Here is a 17,866-nt window from a genome sequence, read left to right on the forward strand (position 1 = left end):
TTGGACTGTAGTAACTAAGTTAACACCCCTAGAAAAACAGGCACAGGAACTTTTTGGCTTAATTATTCTCAGGGGATGTAACAATCTGCACGTTCAGGATAATGGAGTGTCAAACCCATAACATTATCAAGCAACTGTCACATTCTGCTCTCCAGCAGTATAGGTTTTCAGAAGGCTGAAACATGAGATTGAAACAAAAAAGGAGAATTCAGGGGAAAATGAACTACACCCAATACGGTTAATCAAAATCCATAAACCTTAAGGAATTCTCTACTTTCTTAATTTCATCCCAAAATGTGTCTCTCACACAAAAAGAAGATTATTTTACAGTAACAACACTGTTGAGAATTTGGTATTGAGAAGAAATTTGTGAGCAAATGTCACAACTGTCATTATCAGTATCTCAAAACCCATCCTGAATTATTTTCAAATGCATGAAGTAGCCTACAATTAAAACTAAGATCATGATTCCTAAACTGGCTGTATTAAAAGCCAGTTTAGGAATCATGATCTGAGCTATCATGATCTAAACAGCAGAATTTCAGCTGATTCACATTCAAATTGTATCTCTTCTTGCTCATCTGTGCTATAATGCAGGAATCATTTGCACATTTGGGGGTTGTTGTAAAACAAGTTAAAACCAGACAATTACAGAGGTGCATGTATATGCAATAACACTAAGTTTGATGGCTTTTGTGACACTGATGAAGTAAACTACCCCATGTATAAAAATGTTTTATCCATGCAGAAGATTACCGTTAACATAAGGAAGGTGAATGCAGTTATCCCTAGAATGAGGATCTCCTTGTTCCCTTTGCTTTCTGTGTGCAACTTGCGGTAATACGGTCCTATGAGATAAGTCTTTATAACAAGACATAGCAGAAAAACAGCAGCCAGAGAGAACAGAATTTGGCCAATCAGGATCAGTATTCTCAGAATTTCCTTGAAAATGCTGGAAGAGAAGAACAAACAATATGTTTCTTTCAAGTGCTCTCATACCTCCCAACCAGTTCCCCGTAAATGAAAATACCTAATTCCATAAATGCTCAAATCAGGAAGGTATTTAGATACATTAGTAAACAAGATTAAGACTAAATCTGCAGAGTGCCCAGAAACCTCTTTTACAGTCTAGAACTTACTTCCATGTTGACTCAGAAAGATTTTCATTGACTAATCTCCTATTCAAAGGTAAGCCAAAGGTAAGGCACAATAATACTATTGCTTACTCTTTGACAAAAAGGTGCCCTGCAGGAAAAAAGTGAGTGAAGAAATTAACTTGTTCTTTTACAGTAACAAACTTTTCACTCAAAATTTTAATTATCACACAGGATTAAAGCAGCTACAGCAAAGAGATTATTTTCATACAACTGATTTCATATGACTACTACAGGTTTCTACTTCACAGCAAGCAGGAACAGTAAAGGAAATCTCACTGAACAGAGTGCCTATATTCCATGGAACTGACATTAACTGCAGTGCCTTCACATTCATATTGGCAATCTACATACTAATTGCAAGGGGTAGAGGGAAGATCCATACAATGATTTTTTTTTACCTGGAATATGTGCTCACTCCTGCTTGAATAAGTGTAGGCATGACAGCTATAAATAAACCAAGCTGCACATCCTGCATCACCAACATGCCAAGCAGTACGCTGCTGTAGTCAATATCCCCTGCACACCAGCAAAATGGTCATGGAAACAGTCATCAGAAACTATGAATGCATGCAAACACTCAAATCTAGAAAAGCCTTAATCAAATGGAAGCCAAATATAGCTCTTAATGGGCTGAAGGTCATTCAAAGCAATTTACGAATGTATCTATAAAGACATATTAAAATACAAACAAAATATTAATATGAAATTCTGTTACACAATAAAAACATAGACTTTGCTTAGCAGTTAAACACTAGTTACACACTGAGTGAAATTCCTCTACTGAGAGTATACAGGCTTTATTCTGAAGACACATTCAAGCTAGCATATGTAAAATATACACCTTGAATTGTGGCATTAGAATAAATATTCTAGAGGGTGAGGAGTACTTTAACACAATTTGTATGAGGGAGATTTAAGTGGAAGAAAGCATGATGTCAAAACTTTCAAAAGGAAACATTTAGAAGTTGGGAAGCTAGAAATATGGCCCTTGAAGGTCCTTATTTGAAAAGCTGTTAGCTATGAAAGACCATCAGAGCTGGTTTCTGTTTCCTGAAGAAGGATGTGAATTTTTTAAATTAACCTTTCTGCCCTGATGACAGGTAGCAGTGGGCTAATCTGTTAACCTCTTAGAGTTCAAGGATTCCAGACACTCAGTAAAGTCAGTTCTCAATGGAGAGTACTACAATGGCTGTACTACATTGTCTTTTCCCAAAGAGGACTGGCTATGTACAAATCAAGTACACCTCCTGGCAAGAATACACACAACACTAGCCCGTGTTAAATAAGGATGATTGTTTGTAAACCAGGCTTAAGAGTGGGTTTTGTTTTCATTTTTTAACCAGCTTCTCTTGTAATATTACAAAGTCAACTTTCAAATTTTATTAGATACTACAGTAGTCCATATTTACAGTCATATTTACCTTCTTTATCTCCTCGAACACTACCTGCAAGAAATCTGGACACCAGTGGTGTGCTTGACAAAGACAAACAAGTGGAAATGAAGACACTCTGTGTTGGTCTAATTTGGAGCAAATGCCCCCACAGTAAACCAAAGGCAATCATCAGAACTGTCATGTAGCAGGGTCCTTGCAAAGATATTTTCCATACCTTGGGAAGAAAATAAGATCTTATGACACTTTTCTCACTGCTAAGTTACAACGTTTTTTATTGCAAATAAGCAGTTAAAGATGTGTGATTTGGGGCTGTAGTACTGAGGCACAGAGTAATGGATCGTCACACTATATCACCTACTCCCAATTTACAACACTGAGTAGACATTCTCCCCCAAGAGACTCCTTGCCAGAAACCAGGTGAAATTTCCCAAAGCTCACAGACAAATTACAGGCCAAATGGTCCAGTATGGGTTGAAATACATTAAAATTACCAAATGAAAGATCAGTTATTGGGCGTGATTCTAAGATGAGGAAAAATGGGTGTGGCGAAATCAGTCGCCAACACCAGTAACCCACCCCAAACTAGTGCAGAAGCAAATCTGAAACAGCAATTTACCTACTACAGTTTAGGAACCCTTGAGTTACTGATTTTTATCTTGGACTTTAGGTGGACTAGAAACTGCAGATTAAGATAAATGGTCATTAATTATAACATATTTCCATTAAAGCTTTCTAGTACCATAAACTCACAGCCATCAGTTTAGGAACAGATCACACAGTGCAATTCTTCATATATTTGTAGCCATACTTTCCACTATTAAAATTCTAGCTTGCTTATAACTTTTTCTTTTTAAATTAAGACCAAAAGAAACTTGCAGCTTTTGCTGAATTCTGGTGGCCACATAATTTAATATTCCAGATTGTGTTAACATACTTGCTTAATTAGTTTATGAGCCAGCAGATTATGTATCATCAATTCAGTATGGAGTACTTAAACTTTCAGATTTTTTTATAATAGGAATGGCAAACATCACTGACACTCCATAACAGCAATTGCACATTACTGCATGTTAAAATAAAGCAGAGATGGACTGCCAAACTGTGAGAGATTTTTCCAGTAATCAAACTGTTTTACTAAAATAGGGAGTAAATGTAATTTTTTTTGAGACACTGAATAAATAATGCATTCTGTTCTTTCCACAGTGCAGAAGCAAATGTCACATATGTCTTTTCAAAAATGTACAAAGCTACAACAGTGTAGTGTAGGGAGTGTGTAAAAATCTAAAATATAACTGAAATCTGCAGTTTCAGTAATTAGCAATTAAATCCCAGGGATATTATAAAAATCCCCAGCAGGGATATTATAAAAAATACCTTTCTTAATCTTTCAGGAGAAAATTCCAGACCAACTAGAAAGAGAGTGAAGAATACACCAAACTCTCCTAATGTCTCCACCTGTACAATAGACTTAGGAAAAAAAAAAAGAAATCAGTGCACAGCAGTCAACTTATAATACAAAATTATAAATTTTGTATATAATACAAAATTTATACACAATACAAAACTTATATAATACAAATACACTACAAAACAAATTGATTCTCATTACATTTCCACAGGTAGTTCATTTGCTGTTCATATGACATCAGAAATCCCCAGAGCACCTTTATAGTGCAATTTTTCCCATCCCCTGGCTGATACTAGGCAGTAGCTTGGTGGGAGAGTGCTGGTCACCCAATGTGCACATGGGCACTGCTCTTGGGAAGGGAATACATCTGATCCAGGTGGCTTGGCTGGCAAGCTGAAGATTTGACATGGAGACTGATTTGACATGGGAGCCTGCAACAAGGGTCAGTGAACTACCAACCTTTGGGATAACCAAGGGCATGAAGATGAAGGCAGAGAGCCTTGTGAATGGTCAGACTGGAAAGTTTCCTTAACAGTAAGTTTTCTTGCCGATTGAAAAAAATAGGCTATGCTTTATGCATGTACTACTAAATCTCCAAGGCTTGCATTCCACAAGCCACTTCTTGCTAGTTATTTTATTGGTCTATTGGTATAATCTTTCTGCTAGACTGTGGCTGCTGTGGTTCTCCATCCTACAGGCTCCACACATCCATCTCTCAGACCAGCACAATTACCAACCAGCCTTTGTGCTACAGATAGAAGGATCCAAGAGCAGAAAAAATGGTGGTGGTCTTCATCACAACAGAAAAATGGAGATTTTTCTGGCTGGCAACTGGTGTGTATCCTCAGGGTTCTCAGGCCAGTTCTGTTCCATAGATACAGACATGTACCAATGATCAGAAGGGAGGAGGTGAACACACAAGTTTGCTGCTGATAACAGACTGGGAGGTGCTGTTCACTCTTTTGAGAGACAAGATGCCTTGCAGAGGGATGTAAATACTCTGGAGCATTAGGCAATGATTAATGGGAGGAAATTGTTTAACAAATAAATTCAAAATGTTGGATTCTGACCCTCCTGGGATGGTGTAAAGCCAGGCACAAGTATGGATGAGGAGAGGAGTGGCTGAAGGGCAGCCCTGCAGAGAGGGATCTGGGAGATGCTGGTGGACAGCAGGCTCAGTGTGAGACACCAGAGGGCAAACCCCATGCTGGGGTGCATCAAACAGAGCATCACCAGTCACCCAAAATTATCCTGCTGTGTTCAGTGTTGGTGTGGCCTCACCTGGAGCACTCTGTGCAGTTCTGGGCCCCACCATGGAAGGAGGATGTGAAGGCTCTTGAATGCACCCAGAAGAGGACAAAGCTGGTGGAAGGCTGGAAGGAATGTCCTGTGAGGAACAGCTAAGGACTCTGGGTTTGCCCAGCTTGGAGAAAAGCAGGATGAGGGGCAGCCTCATCATTCTCTACAGCTTCCTGAGGAGTGGAGCTGGACAGGGAGGTGCTGAGCTCTTCTTCTCACTGGTTTGCACTGACAGGATGAGTGGAAATGGTTCTAAGCTGCCCAAGGAGAGGTTCAGACTGGACATTAGGAGTGATAATCCTGGAACGCGCTTCCTAAAGAGCTGATTGATGCCCCAAGCTTGTCAGTGTTTAAGAGGCATTTGAGCAATGCCCTTAACAATATGCTCTAACTTTTGGTGAGTGCTGAAGTGCTCATGCAATTGACTGGAACAGTCAATTCTATTCTAAAATCCTAGTATTTCTTTTCTATGTATTTACAGGCCAGAGTAGAAGAAAACAAGGTTTATCATCAATTACAGAAATGAGGACGGAAACCAACTTTTCTGCCAGATTAGAATCTGCCTGCCTTCTGAGGCATTCAACTTTTTTAGGAACTGGCGAAGAGACCAAACAAGAGTCAACAAGAGTATTATCCTGGTGAATAATGTATAATCACAGCTTCACAAGAAAAAGGCAAGTCACTTAAACTGTCCTTAAGAAACTTCTTTCATATCTTTTTCAATGTAAGTATCCTGAAAATTTGTTGTTGGGTTTCTTTCTCATGCCAAGCTTACAAACTTGTTTCTCAGTCTAAGTGATCAAACTTTCCAGACATTTTCAACCCAGAAATTATGTACAGCACAGAGGTTGAGATTATTTCATCTCTTCCAATACAAGATCAACAAAATCCTACAATTTCTACTAATCCCTGCTTTTGAGCTCAACAATCATTCTCAACAGAAGCCCATGTAGGGAGCAGATGTTTCAAAGACAGTAAGTTCCAAGTGGTTTCATGGATATCAATGCAGCAGACACATGCAACTTAAGCAGGCATTACTGTGCAGCCCTAGCATGTGTTCTGTTCTGCCTGCTGGCCAAACAATCTGTTAATGCACACCAGAGCCCTTAATGGAAACGTGTCCAGCCAGCCCCAGCTCACGGTTCCACAGCAGCCACTAATCAGGGTACACGTGATGGAGCTAAAAAGGTTCAAAAGAGCTCAGGAATGTGGGCAGGGGACTGGGAAAGGAACAGGGGGACCAGGGTGGATGAAAGCACTACAGAGGTGCAAAATAACTCTCCAGAAAGGCAAGCTATGTTCCTTGGGGAATTATTTGTTTTAAATGCTTCATCCATTGTAAACACTGACTTTTTGCAAGTTTCTGTATATTTTATGTCATTTAAATAGTTTGGCTCCCAATTGTGATGCTTTATGATTAAAATCAAAAAGAAAGAAAAAAACAAACCACCTGACATAAAACTTTCACAACACACAACCTTCAGTTTTCACTTTCAACACTTGTCATAATTTTATAGGAAAAAAAAAAGATTGAAAACAAAATTATTCAAAGACATAAAATTTGAAGCTCTCCTCTTGTAGAGGTTCAGGTTTGGGAATTTTTTTTTTTATTACATTTGAGGCTGTCAATACCATATCCTTTTAAAACTACTTTTAAAGATTTCAATGAATTAAATCAGTCAAGAACTAACTTGCACACTTACCTTGATACTATTTAGTCCTGAGGGTCCTAAGAGTACTCCACAGATGATATATCCAAACATGGTTGGCAATCCTATTGTTGTGCACAGCCAGCCACACGGCAAAGACAACATTCCTATTGTCACAATATCCTAAAAAGGCAAGATTTACAAAGGCATTAATATAAAAGACACATACATTTGGAATGAAATTGAAGACTATTATCTTTCAAAAGACAAATAGCACTGTAAAATTAAATATAGACTACTTTGTGTGAAAAGAAAAAAAAACCTGTAAATTAACCTCAGTGCTGTTGCAGATGTAAGCACAGCAATTTTTTAGGTGAAGCAGATGAGGTACTGACCTTAAGTAATTGGGGACTTTAAATCAATTTATAAATATTTTAAATATATTACAGAAAGTAGACAATTTCCTGGTTGGAATGATACCTTGCATTTAAACATGGTGAAACAGAATTGTTTTGGGTTTTATAATTAAAAAAAAACCCCAATCCAGTTACTCTATATAAAGCACAAATACAATCAAACCTCTACCATGTGTATGTATTTTTCAGTATCCCTTTTTTCATCACAAGGCACAACCAGATAAATCTCTCTACTGACAACATGCAAGTGGCTTATTAAGCACAGCAGTAGCTTTAACACTTTGCAGTCTGAGAGAAGGGACAGTGCCCCAAAGGTGCAACAAGAGAAGCCAAATAAAAACAGAGAGTGGCATCATGATCAGTCTTGTGAAGACAAACCTAAGAGTAGGGAAGACATGGCTGAATCACCATAGTTGGGGGAGTCATGAATGCTGGGGTAACTTCAGACAGACAAGTGCTGAAACTATAACTCACTCCAACCAAGTAGCACTGACGTGCAAACTTGTGGCACTAAATCCAAAAGTGAATGACAAGAATGTCTCTAAAATTATTACCTTTATGAAGTGATGATCAGCACGAGGAATGGTTGAGTCTCTGGGCTTAGTAAGGATATACTGATTGTTCTGAGAATCAATAAGCATACTAAGTCCTAAGTCATCTTCTACTTCTCTTTTTGAAGCATTTCTTTTGGAGTTGGCTTCATCTTCTTCCACCCTTAAAACAGCTTCAAAGTTTACACCTCTTACCTTTTCAAAAAAAGAAAACAAATAATCAAACAAACAAAAAAAGGGGAGTCAATTAAGCATATCATAATAACAGAAGGACTATTAGCTGTGCCTGAAGTTTCTACAGAACTTGCTGACACCAACTAAAAATACTGCAGGTTTCTTCTCTAAAAATCTTTCAATCTCTTTATCATGATGTCTTTAAAAGTAACATTTTCTTACCTTGAATAAAATCAATTGGAGATTACGAAGTGATATTCAGTTCACAAAAATCTGAACTAAAGACTGCATTCCAAGTTAAGAAAAGGTCACTATCCTGTAAATTTGAAGGAGATATTATAAGGACTGTTTCTACCTAGTTATTTTCAGGATTTAATTTCTCAGAACAGCAATTCTTGAACACAGGTTGTAGTGCAGATTTTTTTTTAATTTTTTTTTTTACCTGCTACACTTCACTATTAGGCTATATTTTAATAGAAGCTTGTGTCTTTATCAGAATATTGATTACTGTATTAAAGCTTGTCTGTTGTAAAAGTCCACTGTTTAGTTTATAAAACCGTTCCCTGCAATGACGGAGAAGCACATAGACCTCCAGGCTGCGCTTCACGGTTCCTTCCAGGGATGGAGGCAGCAGCAGCAGAGCAGGAGAGCTCCCGGAGCGGCAGGAGGGCTCCCGGAGCGGCAGGAGGGCTCCCGGAGCGGCAGGAGGGCTCCCGGAGCGGCAGGAGGGCTCCCGGAGCGGCAGGAGGGCTCCCGGAGCGGCAGGAGGGCTCCCGGAGCGGCAGGAGGGCTCCCGGAGCGGCAGGAGGGCTCCCGGAGCGGCAGGAGGGCTCCCGGAGCGGCAGGAGGGCTCCCGGAGCGGCAGGAGGGCTCCCGCTCGGCTCCGGCGGGGCCGCTCCAGCAGAGGGCGCTGCGCCGGCCCGGCCCGGCCCCGCCAGGTGCGGCTCCTGCCGCCGCGCTCCACCCGCTGAAATTTTCACCAAGGGAAAATGCGGCTTCCACTTCCTCTCGGATCGAGCTCAACTACAAAAACACCGAACAAAACCACACACGGCTTGGCTCTCTGCTGCAGAGAAAATGGTTTTGTCTCCTCAGCAGAACTCAAGAGCTATGCTCGCGTCGGGAGTCAACCTGGAAATCAACAAAAAACCCCCAAGAGCAGAAGCCAAATAAACTGTAACCCGTGTTTATGCAAACAGGGCCAATTTGGGGAGTCTATCTGAGGATGGAAAAATGAGACACTAGAATAAATTGAGGTATTCCTGGCTCTAGAGACATATAGCCTTACCTGAAGGATACTGTCCCATCATGCAACATAAAAACAAGGATCAGTGCAGGTAGGCCAAAGTACAAAAGGCAGAGGAAGTCAGACATAGAAGAATGTAACATCACAAACACATTTCAGGGCTTTCCTTTGAAAAATATCTCTTTTCCCAGACTGTGAAAACCAACAGCAACGATTCTTGCTCTGCCATAACTTTGTCAAGAAAATTAAAAAGTGAACATGGTAACTCCATATCCTGCAAGTCCAACCATCACAGTTCCCACCACCACAGAGATGTCACATCTATCACAGGCTGTATCACTCAGATGTACCACACTTGGACCTGTCAAAGTGGCAGCTGCAGGGAGCACCTTCAAATCAAAACCACAGAAATCACTAGCAAAAAGGAGCAATCACTCCTGTTTGCTCACTCTTTAACAATCACTAAAATCCTAACAACTATATGACACAAGAGAAACACACAGGGCAAAAATCAACTATAAATAAATGCACTCCAATGAAATGACTAAGTCTAAAGCATCACTTACAGATTTGTTGTCATCAAAGGCATGCTCTTCTATTTCCTCTTCCAATCTATCAGCTGCCTTCCTGACATCTTCCAGAATTTCATCAAGCATTGACAGGCTTTTGTTTTGGTGCTGCATGTTCTTAAGGGCTTCAACCTGGTGTTTCTCTGCTGCTAGGAGTTCAACATATTCCATTTCTTCCTGTTGAATTTTACAACACAGATAAAGTGTTGGCAGGCCTTTGAGCAGAAAAAACATTTGACATAAATGTGTGCTTCTTTTGACACAAAACATTTTATCAATGGAATTGCAAAAGCTATATAAACATCATGAAGATATTTAAAGATTGATTTTTCTTGGGCCAATTTTCATTGGGTAAGTGGGCAAAAACCAAAACAACCAAACAAAATATCCACCAATAGCCTTTTCTATTACATTAAACAGCAGACCTGCCCCAAGGTTATGATCCAGAAAATACAAGAAAGGATTTACTTTGAGAAACCCTAGGAAACAATTCAGAGCCAAATAAAGTTTAGAACTTCATGCCTTTGAAGTGAAGCATAATACCCTGAAAGCATAGCTATACTATCTACAACAAACAAACAATTTAGATGTAAAGCACAATGAACCTTAACTTTATAAGCCCTTTTGTAAACATAGGAAAAGGTCTGTTTATGGTATTCAAAAATTACAGTAACTGTGGAAACAGGAAGAAAAAAATAGCTGGGGTAGAGATGAGCAGCCAATCACTCTAGCCAAGCTTCCTGTTCACGTTTCCCAAAAAGCACTTTTCCAATCAGAATTAAAACATGTGACTTTTCACTTTATTTCAGTTTGGGTCTCTTATCAACTTGCAGTGACAACTTCTGAAATTACTAGGTTTCTGAAGTAAAAAGAGAAAATATGCTGATATGGTTTGATATGGTGTGAAAATATTTCAGTAATTTTCCTGATAAAGTTATGATGTTTCAGGTTCAAAAGGATAACTAAAAAGCTTAATTTCCTAACAACTGGGTCTAACACCTTTTACACAGTTACCATGACAGTAACCAAACAGAATACTTTGTGTATTGACAGAGAACAACTTGAGGGTTTTGGGGGGGAAAGATTCTTTCTTTTACATGCCTCTATTTTTCTAAAGATTGTTGAAAGAGCAGCTATATGGAAACACACACAAGGACAGGGCTCCTTTCAGTTAGATTCTGGATGCTGAGAATACCTAGATGACAGAGATCCTTCTTCTGCTCTTTTAAACAGCCAATATTATTAAAAAGAAAAAAATAAAAAAAACAGGTAAAAAAATGCCATCTATAGGCCTGACTCAATTCTCAGGAAACACAAGTTGCTGTCTCCAGATGCCCTGCCCCTGCCATGCCCAGTTAGAAATCAGAGAACACAGATCTCCCATAGGTTGAGTGTTTTATCTGCCTACCCTCCAGAGATATCTTCAATAACCTGAGCTTATTAAATGGTCCTAAACACCTATGCTTCAATAACTAGAGTGTCTCCTCCTCCACACATTTGCAGATGGACATTTTTCCCCTTGGAACCCACAAGAACATGCACATAGTTCAGTCAATTCCTTGATGCCAAGAGAAGAATATGTTCAGTACAAGCAGTAACTGCAGCCAAAGCCATCTGAAATGCTGACAGTCGGGTGAATGCCTCTGGTTGTGAGGAAACCACAATGCTGGTGTCTGATGGTTTTTAGAACTATCACAGTTACATCCTCATGGTGAAAGTTACCCAGAGCCCAAAATAACTGGAGCTGGGAAGAATGTAACTATTAATGTGTTTGGCTCAATGTCAACAATTAGTTCTTATGCAACACGTAAGTAGGAGACACAGTCATTCTCATACAGCCTCAAGGAAAAACACTTCCTATCTGTAGCTCTCTGCTAGCAGACACAGCTCAAAAGATGTAAGAAACAGCCCCCATATGAGCTGCAGATTCTCTGCTAATTCAGCAACAGCTTAGAACACAAGGTGAAATTGATAATGGTTAAATTCTTTCCCCTCAAAAATGGAAGAGGTTTTGGGTGCAAGGAGCCCATCTCAGTCCTTCCCGTTGGCCAAGACAAACAGGCTGAACAGAGCTAAAGGCAAACTACATAAAAAATAATGGCTAATTTCAAGGAAGTTAACTTTCCCTGAATAGCAAGGTAGAAAAGCTTTGAAAAAATTAGAGTTTAGCTGCAAGTTCCTTCAATTAATGATGATTAAGGTTTTGTTAGTCTATTAAAGTGGCATCTGTTTCCACCAAGAGACAAATGTGATAGCAGTAGACTGGGACAAGCACAGGCAATGGTGCCCACAAAAAGTTAATTCAAACAACCTGCTACCTGCTAAGCAGAAGTGCACCACAGTACAAACACTGTTCTGCAGCTCAGGCTGGGACTGGAGACACTTGATCACGAGGATAACCAGAAACCTCTTAAGCAAAGTAATACAGATAAGGATTGTGTACTTAATATTGTGCACACCTGAAAACATGAGCAAAATGAAGATCAAGACTTTGGGGCAATGCTGACTCAGAATGCAGAGTTGCTGTTGCTCTCTACTGTGTATTCAGAGACAAAAGCACATGCAGAAGAGGCTGCATCTCTGCAATACTTGCAAGTCATTTTTTTCCACCCATGTCTGACTAGAAGGCATCCAAGAAATTAGACGTTAATTAAAAAAACAGGTGAGATTTTGTTGTTTTTTTCCTTAACTTCCAAACAGGATCCTGGAGCAAAAGAAGGCAGAAACCATCTTCAGTGCTTCTTTCTTATTTCCCCCTGCCCTACACTCTGAATGATCCCACTACATCTTTTCACAGCAGCAGAAGCAGCAAGAAATGCAACAGACACACACACAAATCCCAGCACTAATGTCTTCCAAGCATTTCTACTCAATAGAGATAAAATAATAAAGGGAAGAGTCCAGCACCCCCTACATTTATTTGTATTTTCCGTTCATTCACTGTTTAAAAAATAGATGTTCTATGAGTATACCAACAAAATAATCATTACAGTAAAATGAAACTGGGACAAAGTTGGACCTCCTGTGTCTTATGAACTAAGAACAAGTCCAAAACATATGTTTCCCATGCCATTTTTATCTTTTGCTTCTCTTTATACAACAACTATAAGGTTAAAACCACAAATACTCTGTTTTAATAACCACATGCATGGCATAAGAAGGAAAGTGCAAAAGGCTGCTCACTCAAGTAAATATTTTGAAAATACAAAAAAAGCCTGCACAATCCACTTCAGCAAAAGTAAACTTTTGACAGGACACACCTCTAAAACACATAATTGTACACAAAGGCTTCCTTGTAGAAGAAGAACCATTCTCAAGTTCAAGGATAAATGGACTTCATTATTTTAGAGTAACATTACCAAGAATTAGGTAAATGGGAGAGAAGGTTCTGGAATGCCTCACTGCTGCTATTTTACAAGCTCTGAGAAAGAAAAAAAGGTGGAAAACCAAGGAAAGCTCATGACAATTTCTATGACATTTCTATGCAGCAGAGGCTGCCACTACCATAAAGTATCACTACACAGTCATATAAAGCAGTTCACTGGAATACATCTAGATCCAATTTATTTCCTATTCAAATTTGCTGTAATCCTGTCTACACTTCCACTGCACAGAATCACTGCACACTGCCAAGTTCACATCCTAATTTCTGCTTCCAACAGACCATCTTGGCACGATTCACTGGACACCTTTACTGCACATAATTTCTTTCCAACTTCACCTGTCAAGGGCTGCACATTTCTTAGCACAAATGCCCTTCAGAGACTCTCACAACTCAAATGCTAAATGCCAATTACATTTTTATTCCTTCTCTTGCTCCCTTGTGCATAGACAGCCTCTTCTTTTGGAAGACAGAAAATAAAGAAAATTCTTAATACATTCCTCCAGAGGTTGCGGAGTAGAGAAAGGACAAGAGCAATTGAAATACCAAATACATTAAATTGCATTTTCTCTCAATAGGAGACTTTCAGTACACAGTCTGAGCCCTACCAAGTCCAGAAGACAGTGGCAGATTGTGCTCAACCTAACGAGACACGGGAACTCAAACTTTCCATGAAGTATCTGTGTTCAACTGTTACTCATCTGTGTTTTCTCCTGCCAAAGTTATTTCAGCTAACTCTTTCTTGGAAGCACTGCATTTCAAACCTGCACTTCTTAGGCTAGGAGTGCAATACTGAGTTTAAAAATCTAATCACCTACTGTTCTGCACGTCCATTTTACCTGTATCTATACAAACGTGGAAACGAAAGGCAGCAAGTCATTTTGTTTTAACTGTGGACTTTGATTGAACAATTCTCATTTAAAATGGAAGAAACAGTTAGTATTTCACCATTTGATGGCATTATTTCCACTCAGCTAGTGCCACTGGCCTGTCTAGTGCAACTCTGCTATGAGTACTCATTCACTCTCTTATTCCTCTCCCTTTAACATTATATTTGCCATAGGTCTTATGGTTACACTTAGCTTTGAGACAAGAACTATTGACTGCCAATAAGTTTTAAGCTCTATACCAGAATTACTTGTAAATTTACTAATGAAAACAAATACTTCATTAAACAGTAAACATTGCAAGTTTTATGTAGATACCCTTTTTTATTAAAACAGAGTGAAACTGTGCCATAATAAAGTTAAAATCACAAGTAGAATATGAACCCTCTAGTAACAAACATGGGAAACCAACCTTAATTGCAGCTTCTCTCAAGGCCTCCAGTCTCTGTCTACTGCTTTCTTTCATATTTACAACATCTTTGTAGTCGCCTTGTAGAGCTCTCTGAAGGCCATGAATTGCCTGAAAGACTGAGTTTTCACTTTCATTTAGCTCCTTTTGGAAGATTTCAAAGGTGTGCACCTGAAAAAGTTTCTCTTCGTCAGACAGTCCTGCATCCTTCTCAACTGCTCTTATGGCGTTTTTTAGTTTGTTGAGAACAACGTTCTTTTGGCGAAGAAGACCAGAGAGTTTTCTGCAGCTCTCCAACACCCACTGCTTCCTCTGAGTGATGCCAGCCCCCTTCCCACGGTGCAGCTTGATGGCATGTTTCACCACATCCTCACGTTCTGCAGGGCTGGCTAACGGGCCACAAGGCAGTGAAACCAACGTCCACAGGGAAATAAATCCAGTCGCCTTCATCCTTCACTTTTTACTCCTCTTGGGAGAAAGTGATCATCCACAGCTGCTCAAAGCTTTCTGCTACATGGTTTCTGCATCTCCAGGATGCACAGCAGGCTGCAAGACAGTACCAATCAGTTATCAAACATGGTAATGTTGGGCTGTTAGATCACAGAAATGTAGAAAATAAATCCAAGACTGCTGCCTGCACCACAAGGTTTAACAGAACACACATAGTCTTCTTCACTCAACGTTTATGAAAACCAAGAAACAGTCCAAGCTACTGACAGATTTTTGTTTTTCCCTTGACTATTTCCTAGATAGCATCTTGTTTTAAAAGCAGTGACTGGAAAGCTTAGTCACTTCACATGGTACTCATCTGCAATTCTTACATGAAAGAAAAGCCTTTACAAATATCAGGCCATGATGTCATAGGCTGCATTTCAACCCAGCACTAGAACCCATTATTCTTAGCTGTCAGTAAATCTCCTGTCTCTTCTAAAACCTATCCTAAAACATTGTATCATAATCATTTGTTATTTATCAAGTCTCAGAAGCATTAACCAATTCAACTACACACATTCAACAAACATAAAAATACAAAACCTAACTTTTTTCAGTTTTCAGAATCAGATTACATTATAAATCATAATTGTGGAAGAAAGAACAGCAAAACTTCGTGGACTTCTGAGTGCTACTGGTTTGGATCAAAAACCTCCTTCATCTAAAAGGCTGTGGGGCCTTGAGGTACTTTACTTCAAAACCTACTAGGGATCTTCCAGATTTTAAAGTAAATTACAAAAACACTAAATCAATTCATTCATAAGTTCATTTCCCAGGAACTACTTGAAGATCTATACCTAAACTGCTGCATTTAATTTTAACACCAAGCAGGATAGAATTTAAAAATTAATTTCCTTCCATCAGAACCTAGAAGGAACACTACCGACATTATTGCACAAAATAACAGTTATATTTTCTTTTAAAAATCCAAACAAACATAAAAACCCTCAAAAAACCCCTCACACCACAAAGTTACACATAATATATAAAATTTTGTACTTGGTATTCTAAAGACTCACATCACACACAACATGTTAACAGATCATCAATACAGCAGGTATTTCCCTAAAAAATTATTTAGTCTTGATCATTGGGCCAGCAGCCTTAATCAGCAACCAGCACATAGACACAGGCATCTGGAAGCAGTCTGTCTAAGACAGAATCCTGTTTTCCTACAAGGCAGTAGCAGTCACAACTCCAGCTATCCAAGCCAGCCACCACCAACACATGGAATGAGCTCTGAGCAGCCTGGCCTGGTAGAAGATGTCCCTGCCCACGGCCGAGGGCTTGGAGCCATTGGTCCTTACAGTCCATTCTGTGATTCCATGCCAAGGGAACACGGCAAACACAGTCATGCCCTACCTTCATTTGTTAAAAGCCCTCCCATCTCTGTTCCAGAGACAAACAAGAAAATTTATCTGTGGGTTGGTTTATTTCTTTTTTCAGTGCATGAAATGCAAGCCAAAGTATTAAGTTACTATTCACTGACTGTGGGCTAGGGTTTAATAACACAAAGAGCTAAAACATTTAAAATTAAGAACAGAAAGTGCAATCAAAGTCGCAAAAGCATATTACATCACTATAATCTCAATAAAATAATAAAGTACAAACATTTCAGAACTTCGATAAAGCTGGGGCTTACTACTTTTAAGGAATCAGGAAAATAACAATCCTCACAGTCTGGCAAAGTTCTAGAGTGAAATTTAAGGAAATATTTCTTCATATATACAAACTAATGCTCTTCCACTTTAGTAGGCTTGGGACAGAGATTTTACTAAATATATATTACAAACTATTTCTGCAAGAAAGAAGGAGAATAAAACACCCAGTGTGTATCCAAGGTGAGTAAAAGACTGCATGTCTTATCTGGTATGTCAAACCACATAACTAAATTTTGAGCAGAGATTTACACCAGCAAAGTTCACTCTGCTGCGCTGTGCAAACTTAGCACTGTGGTTCACACATGGGGACAATTTTGTTTCTGTGCTTTTTACTTGGCTAGCTAAAACTGTTTCGGGGAGCGACACCTGGGGCAGAGCTCAAAAGCTCGTAAGGGAATAAAGATCTCACGTACCAAAATGAATGATGTGATGCTGAGCACAAAAAAACCCCCAAAAAACCAAACTAAGGCAAAAAAACTAACACTCCTCTCTCCATTCACCGCCAGTCAGTATCAAATCGCAAGGAGAGTCCTTATTTAAGCAGCGTTTGCTTCCTGCTGGATTGCAGCTCATCTTCCCCCTTTTTCCTTCCTGAACACGACACTGTAGCACCAGATTTCATCAAGCTGGGAATGCCGGACCCTGCCTCCAGACCCCTCTTGCGGGAACGTCTGTGGGTTCGCCTCCCCTCGCCCCTCTCCCAGTGCCAGCCCCTCCCGGGAGCCGCAGGCCGGCCGGGGCCGTGCCCGCCGGGCACCTCCGCCCCGGTGCGCTCGCACCTGAGCGCCGCGGCAGCTCCGGGGCCGCCCCCCGCGGTAGGCCGGGGCACAAGGGGAGAACAGAAGGAGATAAGCGGAGCGCGGGGCGACCGGCCCGGCTCCCTCTCCCTCATGGCGGCGGAGGGACGGGGGAAAAGAGACGGCTGCCCCGCCCGGCGCTTCGGCAGCGACGCTCACCTGAGGGACGGAGGAAGGCCCGCAGCAGCGGGGCGGGGAGGGCGGGATCGCGGGGCGGCGGGCACGGGTGGCAGTGGGCGGCGGCCGCGGGCGGAGGGCACCGAGGAGCACCGTCCTTGCGGCCGCCCCTCGCCCCGCGCCGGTGCTCGAGCGCCGGGGCGGCCCCTCTGAGCGCAGATGGGCGGGACCCGCGCTCCGAGCGCCGCCTCGCGGCGG

The 17,866-nt window shown here is 40.5% G+C and overlaps 1 protein-coding gene across 3 annotated transcripts in view; it reads right to left on the bottom strand.

Annotated features, from left to right (window-relative positions):
* Positions 1–17,722, bottom strand: part of TMCO3 (transmembrane and coiled-coil domains 3) — a 33,113-nt gene extending 15,391 nt beyond the window's left edge. For all 3 annotated transcript variants that reach the window (XR_010026846.1, XM_063149899.1, XM_063149901.1), the window contains exons 1-9: positions 17,651–17,722; positions 14,545–15,087; positions 9,861–10,040; positions 7,878–8,069; positions 6,962–7,090; positions 3,926–4,018; positions 2,579–2,765; positions 1,556–1,673; positions 757–952 (exon numbers count right to left, since the gene is read on the bottom strand). Coding sequence is in view for 2 of the 3 variants with exons in the window: in XM_063149899.1 (XP_063005969.1) it covers positions 757–952; positions 1,556–1,673; positions 2,579–2,765; positions 3,926–4,018; positions 6,962–7,090; positions 7,878–8,069; positions 9,861–10,040; positions 14,545–14,991 (1,542 nt within the window). In the remaining variant the exon portion in view is untranslated. The remainder of the gene's footprint in view (positions 1–756; positions 953–1,555; positions 1,674–2,578; positions 2,766–3,925; positions 4,019–6,961; positions 7,091–7,877; positions 8,070–9,860; positions 10,041–14,544; positions 15,088–17,650) is intronic.
* Positions 17,723–17,866: the final 144 nt, after the last annotated feature.

This window comes from Melospiza melodia, chromosome 2 (genome assembly GCF_035770615.1).
Source record: "Melospiza melodia melodia isolate bMelMel2 chromosome 2, bMelMel2.pri, whole genome shotgun sequence".
In the NCBI taxonomy this organism is placed as follows: Eukaryota; Metazoa; Chordata; class Aves; order Passeriformes; family Passerellidae; genus Melospiza; species Melospiza melodia.